The 17,973-nt window shown below is 32.7% G+C and overlaps 1 protein-coding gene across 1 annotated transcript; it reads left to right on the top strand.

Moving 5' to 3' along the window:
- The first annotated feature begins 2,248 nt into the window (after positions 1-2,248).
- Positions 2,249-14,368, top strand: LOC138333506 (la-related protein 6-like). Its single transcript, XM_069281927.1, has one exon. The coding sequence runs from the start codon at positions 2,381-2,383 to the stop codon at positions 3,839-3,841; it is 1,461 nt and encodes a 486-aa protein (XP_069138028.1). The 5' UTR covers positions 2,249-2,380; the 3' UTR covers positions 3,842-14,368.
- Positions 14,369-17,973: the final 3,605 nt, after the last annotated feature.

The following is a 17,973-nucleotide window of genomic DNA, read 5'->3' on the forward strand; positions in this document are numbered from 1 at the left end:
GCCTTTTTTTACGTGAAATGAAGGTGGTCTCAAAATGATTTTCTGTTTGGAGGTGACAAGATCTAACACTACGGAAATATTTTAAAAGCGTGCACTGCAATATGTTTGTATTGTATCTAAATTGTGATACGCAGAAACTCATATTACAATACGGTACTTAATAAATAAAATATTTGATAAACTAGCAGCAGATCAGAAGTAGTGTTTAATCAGATAAAAGAATGCTGAATCACCATGATGACTAGCTGGCTTATGAAGATACGCGGAATCTGAAACTGATATTTTTGCATAAGAATGCATATCATTAAAACAAATTGTCATTAATACGATGACATTGTATTCAATAAATACGTAAGATATACGATTATATATTAACAAGACATTTTCTTTCTCTGTATTTCATTAAAAACATAATTCCTCTTCTGCTTAATACCTGCTATATTTGTATATGTCTATCAATCGCGAATGACCATGTAAGGCCAAAAAATGATATGTTTATGGTTACCCGACCGATCCTAATTTTTTACCCCGACTCTAATTGTTTTTCCACTTTTCTACGAAAAATATAAATGTCGCGATTTCGATGTCAGACTCCGGGTTCCGGCCATTATTTAAAGTGAAAGAAAAAAAAATCCTCCAGACCAGAGATTTAAATATAAAATCTCTGTCAAGACCTACCGACCCTATTTTTTTTTTTTTTTTTTTTTTTTTTTTTTTTGCCAATGTAACCCTAAACAAACATATTTATATTTTTTGGGCCTAATCAGATTATGGGATCCTCATCGCCTTCCACTGCTTGGTTTTAAATCGAATGTTAAATTTGAAGCGCTCTCAATAACACTTTTATGTTGTAAGGTTTACCTTTTTTACAATACACATCATCCTCAATACTCCATGGGTCACTATTATCACTGACATGGATATTACGACAGTCATATATATTAAGCTATTGAGTATCGAGGATGTATATATATACATATGAACATATCTAACTTTTGATGATGTATATGTAAGTAGAGTTTAAGAATTTTGTGAATATGTTGTTTACATAAGTAAAATTATAAGAACGTTAGACCACCATTGTCCTAATCAAAACACAAGATTTTGTGACAATACCGTTAAAGTAAGTAAAATCAAAGCCGTATATATATATATAGTATCTCTCAAGTTGAAAAAAATGTAATTTTATGTTTGCTAATATTTTAGCGTCAATCTAGACAGTAATACTATATTTGATTATAATGTGAAGTTTCCTCAATTTATTCGTTTTCCTTAACATGCCGGAAATCATACACTCCCAATCCCACATTAACCATGTGCACCGTGAAATATCAACGATACAACTTGTCTTCACGTGTCTGTGACTGTTTACAAGCCCATGTCTCACCTCTAGTGCAAATTGATGTTGGCATATATTTCTTTGTATTTGGTGAGTGAACTGATGAATGTGCATAATAGTCATTTGATTTTAACCCCAGAAAATACGAAATTTGAAAAAAAATATAAAAAAATCTGGATATTTACTAAAAATCTCTTTTATATTTGTATATCCCGATTTAAAAAATATTTTTTTCCAAATCCCGTATTTTCTGGGGGAAAATCCCCCACCCTGCTGTGTCCATGCGTACCTCAATTACCAAACCGATATCACTAATCTATGATTGAGTTTTTTTTCCGAATTCATTCATCAAACAATCGTTGCGAAGTGAAGTATTTCTCTTTAACTTCAAGTTACGTTATAATAAAGGTATGTTTTACTGATGTAGAGTCCTTTTTATAAACAAAATACACAGCTTGAAAAAATGTTTCTCTTCTGTAGATTTCATTATCATATTCTTAGTACTAGGCCTAGATTATTCTAGCCCGCTAAATCTGCCTTTATTATTAGAATTGTTTAATTTCCTCTTTTTTTCCTGTTTTAGACAAAATAAAAAAAGCCTAATGATATAGGCAGGTTTAGCTGACTTAAGATTATTCATGTCAAATCCCTGTACTGTGAACTTGAATATAGGTCTATATGAACCAGGGTCCTTTTCAAGGAATTTTTTTATGAGAATATACAGAATGATATCATATATGATAAAATGATATATATAAGAAACACACACTTTTTATTGGTATATGCATTATGCTCCTGTTATAGTAAAACAATGTTAAATACCACGTATTTTATTGGATTAAAAAAGAATGTTGAGACGGCCCCTAACTGTATCCGGAAACGGAAATCGAAAGAAAACTTGACGTCACAAGGACGTACACACGGCAGCAAGTCAAGAAGGCACGCAGTTTTGTGGGGGGTTCCTTACAATTTTACTGCCTTATAGACTGAAAGCTGTTTGTTTTGGATTATTAACAGGTAAAATAGTTACATCTCGATACAATGAGCGAGTCTGTTGTGAACGAAAACGTCCCTGTCATACATGAAGTACCGGCTGAAGATGGCGATCCACCTCAACAGACGGCAGAAGTAGTAAACAACGTGGCCGCCTCGCCGTCTCTTGTTGCCCCGTTTCTTCGCGTCGAGCAAATCAAGGATGAAGACGGCACAAGCTCTGTGTATACGAGTGAGGAGGAAGGTGATGGTGACCGAGATAAGTCACCTGAGCCAGAGTTCCATCCCCCTACGGATGAACTGCGTGATAAGATAATTAAACAGGTTGAATTCTACTTTTCTGATGTAAACATATTGAAGGATGCGTTTTTGCTAAAACACGTTCGAAGGAATAGACAGGGGTATGTAAGCATCAAACTGATAACTTCTTTTAAGAAAGTGAAGTCTTTGACCAAAGACTATCGAGCTGTAGCCTATAGCTTGAGACAATCTGAACATCTTGAAGTGAATGAAGAAGGAAAGAAGGTGAGACGGAAAGATCCATTGCCTGAGTATGACGAAACAACACCGTCTCGCTCTGTTGTTGCAGTGAATCTTCCCATGGAGACGCCTTCAATTGAAAACGTAGCTGAACTTTTTTCCAAATGTGGTGAAGTTTCCTTGATTCGTATCCTGCGCCCTGGCAAGAGTATACCACAGGATGTCAAAAAGTATGCAGCTAAACACACAGAAATTGGTACCACTGTTTGTTGTGTTGTTGAGTTTGAAAAACATGAGTCTGCTAAACTTGCCTGTGATACAATGACAGACACAGAGGATTGGAGAAAAGGTATGCGAGTCATGCTTCTCGCTCCGCAGAAAAAGAAAGACAAAAAGAAAGATAAAGAAGGAAATGAGGAGAATGAAGGTGAGGAAGGAGAGGAAAATAATGAAAAGATAAAGAAAAGGAGAGAAAGAAGGAAGAAAAACAGAGTTGATCAACTTGCACAGGAAAATGACTCTTCCTATGCTAGCAGTGGGTCTGAGGCCGATACACCCACACCATCTAAGCATTCTATTGCACACCACCAAAAGTCACTCAGTCCAAATCATCTGGACCCTAATAAACTAAGCCCATCTAACTCACCTCGTTCTAGTCCGAGATCTAGTCCACTGACAAGCCCAAGATCCCGCCGCAGAAATCAGCATACAAAGTCACCACTGACACATGCTGGAAGTCCTAGCAATAGTCCAAGGAATAGCCCTAGGAGCAGCCCAGAAATGGGCAGAAAGACATACGATTATTCGTCTGGTGGTGATAGTACCCCTTCCAGTCCATGGGTACAGCGTAGACTCAAGGCTGCTCAGGAAATCAGTCCACTGGCCAACCAAGGGAATCCAGGACGCAGTCCAAACGGGAGACATCACCTGCTGGATATGGAAGGAGTAGTGCGCCAACCTAAGGGACCTGATGGCACCCCTGGGTTTCATCTTGGACGTGGGAAACCAAGGAGCAGTACATTTTCTTAAATATTGTGCAAACATTCAATTTATGTTTTATTTCATTTGTCTCATATTTGTATGTTTGGGGACTATGTAAGGTACTATAATTTTATAAATGGATATACATTTGTGAGTCATTTTAGCTCAAGGATCGCATAGTGTATGCATGCATACAAATATACAAAAACAGATGTCCACAAGCTTAAGGTATATCCACATTTAAATGTTCTTAATTTGCATATTACAGAGTTATCTGCACTTGCGAGTAGGTATTGATTGTGACGTCATGTGTTTGCGAGCATAAGGTCATAATATTCGGAGAAAACGAAGAGAATTCCGCCCACAAAATAATGATGTCACAATTAATACCTACCCGCAAGTGGGCTAACTTTGTATTAATGTAATATGCAAAGACGGAATACTGCCAAACTAAAAAGCACAAGTACCTCTTGGTTTAATTGGGCCATATTACATACTAAAATGTTAATTTTTAGTGTGGTAAAATTGTCATTCAAAGAAGATTTTTGACATGTATGCGTATTACTAAGGTTTATAACTATTTAAATATCATTACCAAAGTTAAATTATTCTAGGGGAAAGTAGGTGTTTAGTAATGTTCACACATTATTGTATATATATAGTCCTTTTGGCATTTTATATAAAATGATATGTACCAACTCAAACCCAACTTTTGGATTTTCTAATAGATGAATTGAAATATATTGGAAGTTATTTGAATTCATCTATTGGAAAACCAAATAGCGGGAATGAGATTTTAAGATAATTACGGATTTTATGATATGCTGGGAACTTAAATATAGCTGTAATTGTGTACAGAGAAATTGTCAGAACTAACACTCTATCAGTATAATATCACAATTTGTTTAAAAAAACTACATTATTATTAAGAAAACAGTGAGGATATTGTTTTTGTAAATATAATCAATATATCAATGTATGTACCTCAGTACTTAATATTTTACTATTTTGTTTCCTGTTTTGGAATCTACATACCGGTAGCACTATAGTGTTCTCAAAATGACTGACTTTACAGAAAGGTACATCCATAACAAAGTTTGAATTAATGTAGAGGATTAATTGAAATTTCTGGACATTTACCAGGTATATGCATGTGTATAGATATTATTTTAAGTCATCATTATCATTAATTTCTTTTTACATCATAATGAGATGCATAATGGTGTTACAGATTTTGTTATTGTTGATTTTAATTCAATCAGTGGTATTATCATCATTTTCTGTTTTGATATACAGAATGATTATGCATTGCTGCAAATTTTAATATATAATTAGCAATTTAGCACAGTCAAGTAAAGTTATCTATCCAAATTATATACATTGTATATATAAATATATATATAAAGACAAAACAAAAATATATGAAGACATAAGTAGGTCTTTACCAATGAATTTTAATGATTGATAGTAGATTGATAATATACATGTGTTTCATGAAATAATCCAAAGTATCTTGTTTCATCGCCAGAGACTCATGAATGATTACATTACACTGTATACTACACTTCAGTGTAAGTACGTAGTGTATTGTGACTCCGTTGTCTCAGACGATGATCTTGTTTTTGGCAAGGACGTATATGAGAAGGATAAGTCACACTGTGTTTTGGGGGAGTACAAGGCAGGAGCTTTTGTGTTTGTGCAGTGACCGTGACGTTGGTCGACGGCTGATTTTCCTTTGATATCCGCCGGCGCAGCCTTTGATGTAGCTTGCGGGTGCGAGGGTTACCGTCTTACTTTCTGAAGCGGGCCGTCATTTCATGAGCTGTCATATTTTTTTAACGAAAATTTAAGACATATCCTCTAAATCTTCTGTCCTTAAATCAAGTTATAAACGTTGTGATATTTAATAAACTTTACATTGGTGTTTCGTTTGACTCGATAAGACAAGTATTTGTTGAGAAAAACGGTTTTTATTCCCGGTTCAAAGGCGTCTCGCGTGGTGTTTAGTAATGTAAAGAGACAGTCACGAATCCATCTCACTTATAAATCCTTGTTTTCGGATACAACAATTTACATGTTAATCTGTAATGACCTTGACCTAGATCAAATTACGTGTTAAATCAACCCTCTATATTGTTCATTTTAATGTTGAGAATATTAACTCAAAACGTAACGCATTAGCCATACAATAGCAATTGGAATACCTTAACTTGAAACTCAAGTAGTGAAATACTAGCTTATTTTTTGATTTGACTAATAATTATAACAATTGTCTTAGATTTATGCTTGTCTCAAACATTAGTTCTAATTGTTTTGCTGATCCTGACTACAGACCATACATTCTCTTGCATAAATCAATTTAAAGTTCATTTATCTCAAATACTCTGGTTATTTAAATTTTTATTCTGGTCCCGCCGACTTAGATTTAAATGACTGTATACGTATATGAGTGTTATCTGGTATGTTATCAAAACAATAGATATCCCATAACATTATATATAATAAAAAAAATACTAAATATATACTATTCACAATCTTCAAATTATAAACTCTCATTGATGTACAGAAGTGAAATGCAAATGAATGATAGTGATGTTGTTGATGTAACAAAATTATCATGTATTCCGAATATGCATATTACAGGGTTATCTGCACTTGCGGGTAGGTATTGATTGTGACGTCATGTATTTGAGAGTGTAACGTCATACGTTTCGGAGAAAACAACGTGAATTGCACTCACAATATAATGATGTAACAATTGATACCTACCCGCAAGGGAGCTAACTCTGTAATATGCGAAGACGGAATATACAAGCTTGATATACCTAGCTATAAGTCATAAAGCTTGATCGTGTGTGAGGGTTCCAAGTCATATACATGTGCACATGTAAATACTATTTCATAGATGTTCTTCATTAAGGTAGATTGTTATAGTTTAGTCAAACATGATAAAATAATCTAGATAAAACCCTACCAACATTCCATTCACTATTAGAAGCTATATAAAGGCAAATGTTTCTAGTATATCTTGGACACTTCTTACAAAAACATAAGAAAAACATCAGGAGTGGTCTGAGGGTATTACAAAAAACAAGCAATGCTTCAGCTTCATGATAGATATGTTGAGGATGTTTTACTGTATAATGGTTTCATTTAAAAGCATAGATAAAAAAAAATAATGCTCGTTTTTTGGCTAGCTCCTGTGTAGAAAATTTTATAATTTACCTCCCAGTTACTAGATACAAATACATTGATGACATGTCACATTTATGTCACTAAATTCTCCCCATTACAATGGACAAGAATGTTTTTCACTTTATTAGTACACTTGTATGCAATTTTGGTTTGGTTATTTTGAAAGAGTTCTTTCCCCTTTGAATTATCTAAAACTGATTTTTACCTTTTTACTGTTCTTCGCACTTTCCTCAGTCAATTTCAACAGGCTATTTTTTTTGTCTAAATGGTTTCTAGATATAATTAGTTTCCTTTCGCGCAGGCATTATACAACATTTATATAATCATGTACTTGTACACAGACTAGTCACTAGTGTATAATACTGTAAATTGCCTTTGTCATTATATGCTGATATAGTGTCAATGTCTTTAGTTCTGGTGTCAAGGACAAAGGACAGTTCAGCCATGTTTTCTATCAATCTCTATATGCCTACTACTTAAGATTAAGTTTATAATTCTCCAAGGATTAGACTATGAACGTGTACCTATATTTTAAGTTATGTCTATCTATCAGTTCATTTTTCTTTGAGTTATATTACCTTATTTTCTCCCTCTCTGTGTTTTGAACTGTTTTCAACTGTCTGTTGTTTGTGATCATGAACTACTTTTAAAAATGTTACCAATACCAACACTCATCACATGTACATGTGTATTGTTCTACTTCCTCAAAGTCATAATGATTACGACAACTACTGGCTGTGACCATCATATGTTTTTTTTTATTCATTTATAACATGATCACAGTTTTAGAGGTTAAACTGGCAAAAAATATCATAGAGGAGAGGTAAGCTAGTATTCCAGTGGTAAATACATAATGTACAATTCTTTGTTTAAAATTTAGTAAAACCTTTAGATTATGGGGTAAAGATCATTAAAGGTTTGTTCAGGAAGTTTTTAATTGATATCATATGTATACTTCAGTCAATATGTGTTTTGTATTCCTGTTGAATGTGTTAATGAATGGTTTGAATGCATGGGTGTAATTTTACAATATTCATTTTTATTTTCTTGCTTCGGGAAATTAAATTTGACTACTTCACCATATCAGTAGTATAGGATTTCATACTTAATTTGTGTGAATTTGATTCTATATTCAGCAATGGATGTTTAATACCATGTAATATGTACATACTGGTATTTAGATAGAAAATGATCAACAATGTCCAAATAAAAATGACCAAGTTCATTTGGTTTGAAAATGGTCATAAAAGCATAATCGATAACAATATTATATAGAGTATTTAAAACCAAAGTTTTCTGTTTTTGCAATATTTAAAGGAAAGTTTACAACATGGAAGCATTTATTATTTTTGTAGATACTTCACAATATACATATTTAGAAAAAAAATTGTAAATATACCAGCTAGATTTTTTTGTCAGTAATTCAAAGTTATGGTACCCAGTGTACTTTTTTATAAATCTACCAAAACTTGATGTGTTAATCATGCTGTAAATGTTCTATTTGATAATCGTTATAAAGTTAGAATTGCCTTATTAATATTGATTTACCTGGGTTTTTTTTTAAGTTGTACTATTATTTTATATGCATATTTATAAACAAGTCATGATGTTTGTGATATTTGTTTAAAAGACATTGGTGTGAAGCAAATTTAATGGAAATTGTTAAGAGAGAAAAATGAAGTAGCTGATCAAATTATCATCCTAATTATATACACTAATTATTAGATTAAATGTAAATAACAATGTATATAGGGTGCTAGAAATTATCAATAAATTCTAGAACTTTCGAAAATTTGCTCATGTGAGCAAGTATCAATACCGTGAATTTGAGGTCCTAAATCTACGTGGGTAAAGTACAATTTAACATTGATTAGTTCCACCATCCAGTCATGATGACGTCATTTGACGTGATTTTTGTGACATCACATGTACAGTCAATGGAAGGTGGGACTTATCTTTGGAAAATCATACTTTACCCACATCATTTTGGGATCTTGAAACCCCCATATTGTAGTTATAGATATGTGTTACATGCACACTGATGAGATAACTGGCAACTGCTGCATCATTAATAAAAAAAATGATATTTTATATGGCATTTACATGCAATGATTAAAGATGCTCCACCTCTGACAAATAGTATTTTTTCACTATCAAAAACAGGAGCAGACGATTTAGTATTTTTCTTCAGTTACAAAAGTTACTTTTTTACACCATAACTAACATTGAGAAGTTTCAGCTTCTAATTTTACTTCAAGTTAAAGATATGAAAAATAATTAATTGCATCCCGAAAAGATTCTATGGCACTATATCCTATATGGAATCAAGTACTGATTGCGTCTGCACCAAAGGCAAAATAATCTTTTTTATTTTATTTTTTTGTGTTAATTAGACATGTATATACATGATTAAACACCAATTATTGTTCAAATGATGAATATCATTTATGCTCTGTCGGCGGTGGAGCATCTTTAATCTGTAGTCAGCTCATTTAATGACCTGTGGCATTGTCTTTCCCAAATTTTAGGCCATGATGTGTATAAATTATTTTGAGATATTTAATCTCTGGGTATATAGAAACATTGGTTTAGTTGTTTGAAATGGTCAGTTTCCATTTATTGAAGACATGTTGATAGAAACATTGGTTTAGTGGTTTGAAATGGTCAGTTTCCATTTGAAGACATGTTGAAAGAAACATTGGTTTAGTGGTTTGAAATGGTCAGTTTCCATTTGAAGACATGTTGAAAGAAACATTGGTTTAGTGGTTTGAAATGGTCAGTTTCCATTTGAAGACATGTTGAAAGAAACATTGGTTTAGTGGTTTGAAATGGTCAGTTTCCATTTAGTGAAGACATGTTGATAGAAACATTGGTTTAGTTGTTTGAAATGGTCAGTTTCCATTTAGTGAAGACATGTTGATAGAAACATTGGTTTAGTGGTTTGAAATGGTCAGTTTCCATTTAGTGAAGACATGTTGATAGAAACATTGGTTTAGTGGTTTGAAATGGTCAGTTTCCATTTGAAGACATGTTGAAAGAAACATTGGTTTAGTGGTTTGAAATGGTCGGTTTCCATTTATTAAAGACATGTTGATAGAAACATTGGTTTAGTTGTTTGAAATGGTCAGTTTCCATTTATTGAAGATATGTTGATAGGAAAATTGGTTTAGTTGTTTGAAATGGTCGGTTTCCATTTAGTGAAGACATGTTGATAGAAACATTGGTTTAGTGGTTTGAAATGGTCAGTTTCCATTTAGTGAAGACATGTTGATAGAAACATTGGTTTAGTGGTTTGAAATGGTCAGTTTCCATTTGAAGACATGTTGAAAGAAACATTGGTTTAGTGGTTTGAAATGGTCAGTTTCCATTTATTAAAGACATGTTGATAGAAACATTGGTTTAGTGGTTTGAAATGGTCAGTTTCCATTTAGTGAAGACATGTTGATAGAAACATTGGTTTAGTTGTTTGAAATGGTCAGTTTCCATTTATTAAAGACATGTTAACTGTAGGTCTTTTACATTTATGTATGCAGATGCTATATGTTTTGTATATTTTGGAGGATGGACAAATATGTCTGTTATATTACACAAGGTTGTTATATTTTCTTAACTGCTATATAGACTGGTATTCATACTTCAGCTTAACTCCGGCTCGACATTTACTAGTAAATACACTGTACTCCATCTACTCATTGATACAAAGTTCACCACCATGGAATGCTATGGCAAGACCATATAAGGCTATAGTCTTGGTAATACGCCTATAAATAGAATCTCGCCTCTGATTGGCCCAAAATTAATGTTGATGGCTCGAGACTGAACTTCATGTTAGAGGTTGGACTATTGGCTTAAAATAAACCATTATTTTCAGCTAATGCCGTAAATATTAAATGCATGTTTTCTACTCTTTGAAAAAAATATTTGAGTATTAATTTTTGCATTTGGGGGATATTTAAGGTAATTTTGAAAATTTGACAATTTCCTGTGTTTCACTTGGTATTCTGTGGGGGACTGCTGTATCTCAGACGAGCATGGATTTTGGAAGATGTTTTATTCATCATCAATCTTTATTCCTCAAAAATGAGAGTGTGTAACACAGAAAAAGAAAACAAAATTAATAATTGATACATGTATATACAATATAGATCAAATTTTGAAAGTCTCGTATCTTAAACAACATATCAATGTTCTTTGCTAGGGGTGTATCCCCCTGACATCTTATGGTATCATTCCATGTTTACGGCGTTAAAATACGTTTGTGCTGCTTTATACAAAAAATATATACAGTCGTTTGCGAATTCGCAGCCCACAGCATCATTGCCAAATTCATGTTCGCCAAGTGTTGCATTAAAAAGAGACACTAAAGGTTTCTCGTCACTCATCTGCGATGTCAGATATGGCTGTACACCATAGTAATTTATTATTTTGTCCATAAACGTGTCCCTGAGATAGAATGTGGTAGTACATTCAGTGACGAAATGCCGAATGACGTCATAGGAAGGCTTTCCGCACTTCATACACATTTTGCTACTGTGTTCTATAGGAGGGCAAGTTAACATTTTACAGACGTATAATACTTCCTTCTTATTGGTGTTTTCCAATTTCAGCAGCTTATATGGTTCACTATATGTCATGTGTACATTTTTAAAACGATTAAAATCAGAGTCATTGTTCATTTGTTCTTTAGCATTGTCGCCTATGGGAAATCTATATGCTAGTCTTGCCTCTTGGTATTCTTTGTTAGTAATCAGTGTTTCTAGCTTGTCTGAGCAATATCCGGTTTCTTTATTTGCCATATACTTTCGACTTGTGACCTATACAGGAAATAGTCTGCTAAACCTGCCTATATAGGCTATATTGTTTTGCTTTTCTTTTTTTTTCCTCTTCTTTTTTTTACCTATATTAAAGGTTTAGTGGACTATACAGGCAAATGAAGCAAATGTGAAGGGTTCTGACTATCTGAATATCTGGATATTTGATTGTGGAGTCATTTATCAAGTCAAATAGTCTGAACCCTTCAGAGTCACTGCTTCCAACTACAGATATTTGATTTGAAACTGTAAAAGGTTGCTATGATATTTACCTATGTTATTTCGCCTGTCTTTTCATTTGCCTTGCATTTATATATAGTTAGGATGACCTATCCTACTTGAATGGTGTAATGCAACGGTAGAAAATAAATGTATTTTGAAGTGTATGATAAAGTACTATAGAAAAGTCGAAGCCTCAATTTTGTTATCATTTTGTTGACGTTTGTGCAGGAATTATAATTAAATGATCAATGCAATTAAGTGATTTTCAAAGAAGAAAAAAAATGTAAATGGCAAAGGGTTTATTTCTTTTCTTTCAGACATTCCCACTTTACATATGTAAATTTCTCATTTTTCTCTAGTAATAATCAAATATTAAGACCTTTGTAGATGTTGTAATTTATCTACTTGTGAAATTATTAATGCTTACCTTGTAGACATGTCAAACTGCCATATTATATTATATAATTACTATGTATATATGTGTAACATTGATGTCTGGTTTTCATTTGTCACTTAAAAGTGCCTCCTCTTTAGCATAACTACTACAAACAAACATCTATTCTGCATTATAGAGTTATCTGCCCTTGTAGATAAATATTTAGTTTAACATCTTAGGTTTGTGAGGGAGACATACTCCTAAATAGAAAATGATGCTATTTTCTTACACCCGTCGAGAGCAGATTACTCTGTAATATGATAAACTAGAATTGATTTAGTTGCATGCACTGCTCAAGCAAACTGCCAGGATCATTATTAATCCACTAAAATATTCCTCATAATCTAGTCCTGGAAAAGAATCAAAATTAATCTCCAACATCAGAAAAAAAATTAAAAATGCTTATCAAAATGACATGTTTAGCTAAATAAAACTATAGATATGAAATATATAAATTTTTGTTAGTGTGTAATTGTTTGGTTTATAATACAGTATAGGATTTACTGTATTTTTTATGTTTATCTGTTTTTGAAATCTTTATTTTCTGCAATGTTCATGGAATATTGCATTTAATGATATTTGTTACCAGGTTGGTATATGTAAATGTCATTGCATTTTTCTTGTTTTAGCCCCATCGATGAATTGTCTGCCGTCTGTTGTTCTTTTTCACATAGCATGGAATGCATGTGAGCAGACATGATGTTTGTGTATGTTGTTATTATTGGTTCTGGAACAGCTCAATTGTTTTTAAATTCACGAATATGTGTCAATTTCTGGAAAATATTGAGAATTTTCTGAAAATTTATTTTGCATAACAGAAGTTAGTATAAAATGTAAACAAACATTATTATTACATAGTATGGTATATGTATTAAAACTTTAGTTCAGTGCAGATAAAATTTTTGTATTTGATTTACATGTAATTTTGACCTTTGCCTATTTTAAAGGTCAAACTAAATGTTATTTATAGAGAAAAAAAATCCTTTTATCAAAGATGAATAAGGAAAGCTGAAGATCAAGAACTTATCTGTAAATGATGAATTGTATATGATTTTTGTTTTACTTAACTTATAAATCATAATTATTAATTGATCATATACAATTAGCATAGAACCCCAGGCGAGGTCTGGTTTAGCTAGGATAGTTTGCATTTTATAAAGTATTGAAACAATATTAGATATACGTAAGTGCTATTAGCTATTTAATGGCTGTTGTCTACTAATGTATTGTCTGCACATATCACTATGGTATGGTATTGAGTTTTGTGTTCAGGTACATTAAAAGTATAGTGAAATTCTGTTTAATGCCTCAGGTAATTAATATAATTGAAGTGATAAATGATAGAAATAATTGTATTTGGACTTTGTCTATTTTATGTCTAGGATTCACGAATTCTGTTTTTGCATATTACAGAGTTATTGCCCCTTGTTGTTTTGTGTTTACGAGCACATCATTTTTTTTTCAAAAGCAACAAGATTTTATCATGATATAATGATGTCACAATCAATACCTATACCTGAAGGGGCAGATAACTGTAGTATACAAAGACAGAATAGGCTGAAACTGTATACTCCAATGTTATCTCCCCTTTGAAAAAATCACTTGGATTTACTAATTCTGAACTACTATTGATAATACAATGACGGGGAGAAATGAGAAAATTAAGGTATGTGAACTGTACCATTAGACAATGTTCAACAGAAGTTGTAAAATTTATTTTACCTGGTAAATTAGTGTTGCAAGTTGTAAATGATCAATTTACATGATTGTAAATATTTTGACAAATATTAAGTAAATAATGAATATTTCATATTACATAACAATGAATGGTAACAGGCGTACTATTGAAGTTCTATGTAATTGTCTGCTTCAAATCATGTTATAGTGAAGTAAAAAGAAAACAACACTTGACACTGTATTGTTTTGTATTTCTTTTCATTTTTGTACTAAAACCAGTTATGTCAATAATTAGTCTTGACATTCATTCAGACTACTGTTTATTCTCGTAAACACACAGACAGTTGACTCATCTACAATAATAGGTTCTGTTTATATTAATGGACTGAATTAAGACGAGTACACACATTGTGTAGAGCTCGCGGGCGTGACTTTAGTAGGGATCAAGTCAACCATCCATATACGCTAAAGACATTTTGATATTTTGCTTTCTTGTATTGCCGTTCATTTGTTTCTTAACCTAACATTTGATGGCTTAATACAGAGAGTATATATACTTTCTAATTCTTTGCTAATTATAAATGTGAATGAAATTCAATGTTGACAAGAAAGGAAACACGGAAAGAATAATGAAATAAATAATTAGAAAAAAAGGAAACGTGAAAGTAATCATAAATAAAAAATGGCAGGTATTTCATACAAAAAATGCGGTTTTAATTAACATAAATTAATGTGCATTTTAATTAAAGATGCAATGTATGGTCATACATGTACGTGTTTACGTCACGTGCGTCTCGGTAATGCGAGGGCGTGACACGTACGTTCAGAGATGTCTCGCTTGTCAGTTTTGTGGTTAAACCAGAGTTATTAAATTTTAAATTCATAATTTTATCGCATTCATTTCGTTTTTTAAGTCATTTGCTATGCCACAGAAAAGGCGGTTGTAACAATCATATTACTAGTTGATTTTTGATCTAGACTCATAAACGCTTAAAATGGTCTTAGAATACTCTTGTGGATCCGTAATTATATATACCTGTGTATATGTATTCTACAAATGCCTTAATGTACTGATTTTCTGTTTAATTATATCAGGGACATGTTTTTATAATATATAATGCAATTATTTGAACAATACCTAACTAGAAATTATCACTGGACAATTTGACGGACTTTTCACCAACACGGATTTTCGGTCAAAGTCATTTATATTAACAAACTTGGTAGCCCTTATCTCAACGTGTTACAGGTCCAATTTCAGGTCTCTAGGTCACCCTGAACTTGAAAAGAAGTAGTTAAAATTTTTTAGGATGTTTGGCCCAAGTGAGCTTGAATAAAGGTCAAGGTCTTTCATGTTAACAAACTTGTTAGCCATTTTTGTCAGTATGCTACATGCTTGATATAAAATTGTCTCTAGGTCTTCTAGAACTTCACAAGAAATAGTTTAAATATTTTAGAATTTTGTGGTCCATGTGACCTTGAATAAAAGTCAAGGTCATTAATATTATCAAGCATGGTATGCATTTATGTCAGCATGCTACAAGCCAAATATTAGGTCTCTATGCCTTCCAGAACTTCACAGGAAATCATATGAATATTTTCAGATTTAATACAGGTCAAGGTCAATCGTATTAAACAAAATTGGTAGCAATGCATGTCAGAAACTTGCTTGCCTTATATTAGGTCAATAGGCTTTCTAGAACTTTAAAAGAAGTCATTTGTAGATTTTTTTGTCCCATGACTTTGAATATCGTTCAAGGTCAATCATATTGACAGACTTGGTAGGCATTTAAGTCAGTACATAATGTAGGAGGCCAGTCTAGTCAGTATGAATTCATTTGAAGATTTTAGAATGTTTGGTTCATTTGACTTTGAATGAAGGTCAAGGTAATTCATGTTATCAAGACCGGTAGGCATTTTTGTCAGTATGTTACAAAAGCCTAATATTAGGTCCCTCGGCCTTCCAGAACTTTACAGAAGCCATTTAAAAATATTTGATGTTGTTTGGCCCCCATGACCTTGAATAAAGGCGAATGTCAATCATATTAACAAAATTGTTAGGCATTTATGTCAGCATGCTACAGTGTACATGCCTAATATTACTTCTAGAACTTGAGAAGAAGATCTTTTAATGTGTTTTTTTTCTCTCTCGAAAAAATGCACTTTTGAACTTTGACCCTTATTTCCAACCGGAAGAGTGTCAAAATAAATATTGGTTTTGTTTTTTATTCTACCTAATATATCAAAAAGTGAAAGAAATTCGTCAAGCCCTTAACGAGATATTAACATAAGTTTAAAACCGGAAGTGAGATCATAGCGGCTATTGGATTTTCGACCAACATAAAAATTCTGCTATCATAACTTCAACCACAGGTTTACGACGCGAAAAAAAATCCGAAAAATACTGATTTTTAGTTGTTATTTTATGCGTCGTAAACCTGTGCTCCAACTCATGCCCTTCAATATGGTGACACTTTCATTGACATACCTAGCTCTTAACATTTGTATACAACTTTCTGTACAGAAGAATAATAAACAAGAGGCCCATGGGCCTTAACGGTCATCTGACTATTGGCACAGTACCACACCTCAAAGTTAATAGTGGTGACAAACAATAAAGACAATACAAAGAACTCTTTTAATAGAAGAAGCTCAGTTCTGATATATTTGATGAATTAGACCATGATTTATGGTTCCTTGATCATGCTACAAGTCCAATATCCAATCTCTATGCATCTTAGTTATTTACAAGAAGTCGTTTATATAAGATTTTAAACTATTTGATCCCTGTGGCCTTGAATGAAGATCAAGGTCATTCATTTGAACAAGCTTGGTAGGCCTTCATTCCAGTTTGTCACAGGCCCAATATCTGGGGTTTAGGCCTCTTAGTTATTCACAAGAAGTCTTTTAAAGATGTTAGCTTATTTGACCCACGTTACCTTGAATGAATGTTAAGGTCATTTATTTGAACACACTTGATACTTCATTCCAGCATGTCACAGGCCCAATATGTCTATGCATCAATGTTTGATGTTGTGCAAGAAATTGGACGAGCGGAAAGATTCGGCGAAAAGGCTGTGGCCTTACTTGTGCACAATTGCTATTATCTTCGCCAATGTGATCCAGATGTTAAAAAGTTGTACAAGAAAAATGAAATGTCATTTCTAAAGGAAGATGAACTTGAGAAACTGAAATCTAGCATCGGGAACTGTACTTGTTGTGACATATGCCAGGCTATCTGTACTTGAGGCGATTGTTCAATATTCCCCATGAGAAACTCTTCCTGGTTGACAGTTCAGTGGATCAGGTAAAGTCAGAAGGTTTTTCTGATGATGCAGAATTGAAAGACATTGATTTAGGTGATTATGATTAAAATGTGCATGCTTTTGTTTCAGGCTTATTCTTGTCTATGATTTGTACTGCAACCAGTTCAACATGGTATATAAAATATATTTAACGTTATATGTGCCACGACAATTTTGACAAACTCTAGCTATTTGTTCGTTATTAAGTTGAGTAATATATTGAAAGCCATAAGATGACAAATTAAGTGTGAAAACCAATCAAATCCAGACTAAAATGTTTGATGCATTATAAACATTACTATAACAACAGTAGTCCGCTAAACCAGGTGCTTGGTGGATGACTTCAGAAACAACCACTTAGCATTTATTATGCATGTATGGTGAGTACTGTGGTAAGTCTTCGTAGCCATAATTTGCTCTCATATTATTCCAATGTGATAATACACGCTGTGAATTTATAAACAGAAATGGCAATACATTTAGAAATAAAAAAAATATGTTCAATATAATACTTAAAATAATTCCTACATCAAC

The sequence above is a fragment of the Argopecten irradians genome, chromosome 10, assembly GCF_041381155.1.
Source record: "Argopecten irradians isolate NY chromosome 10, Ai_NY, whole genome shotgun sequence".
NCBI lineage: Eukaryota > Metazoa > Mollusca > Bivalvia > Pectinida > Pectinidae > Argopecten > Argopecten irradians.

Coding starts and splice junctions, on each gene's coding strand:
- LOC138333506 (XM_069281927.1), top strand. CDS start 2,381: ATGAGCGAGTCTGTTGTGAACGAAAACGTCCCTGTCATACATGAAGTA.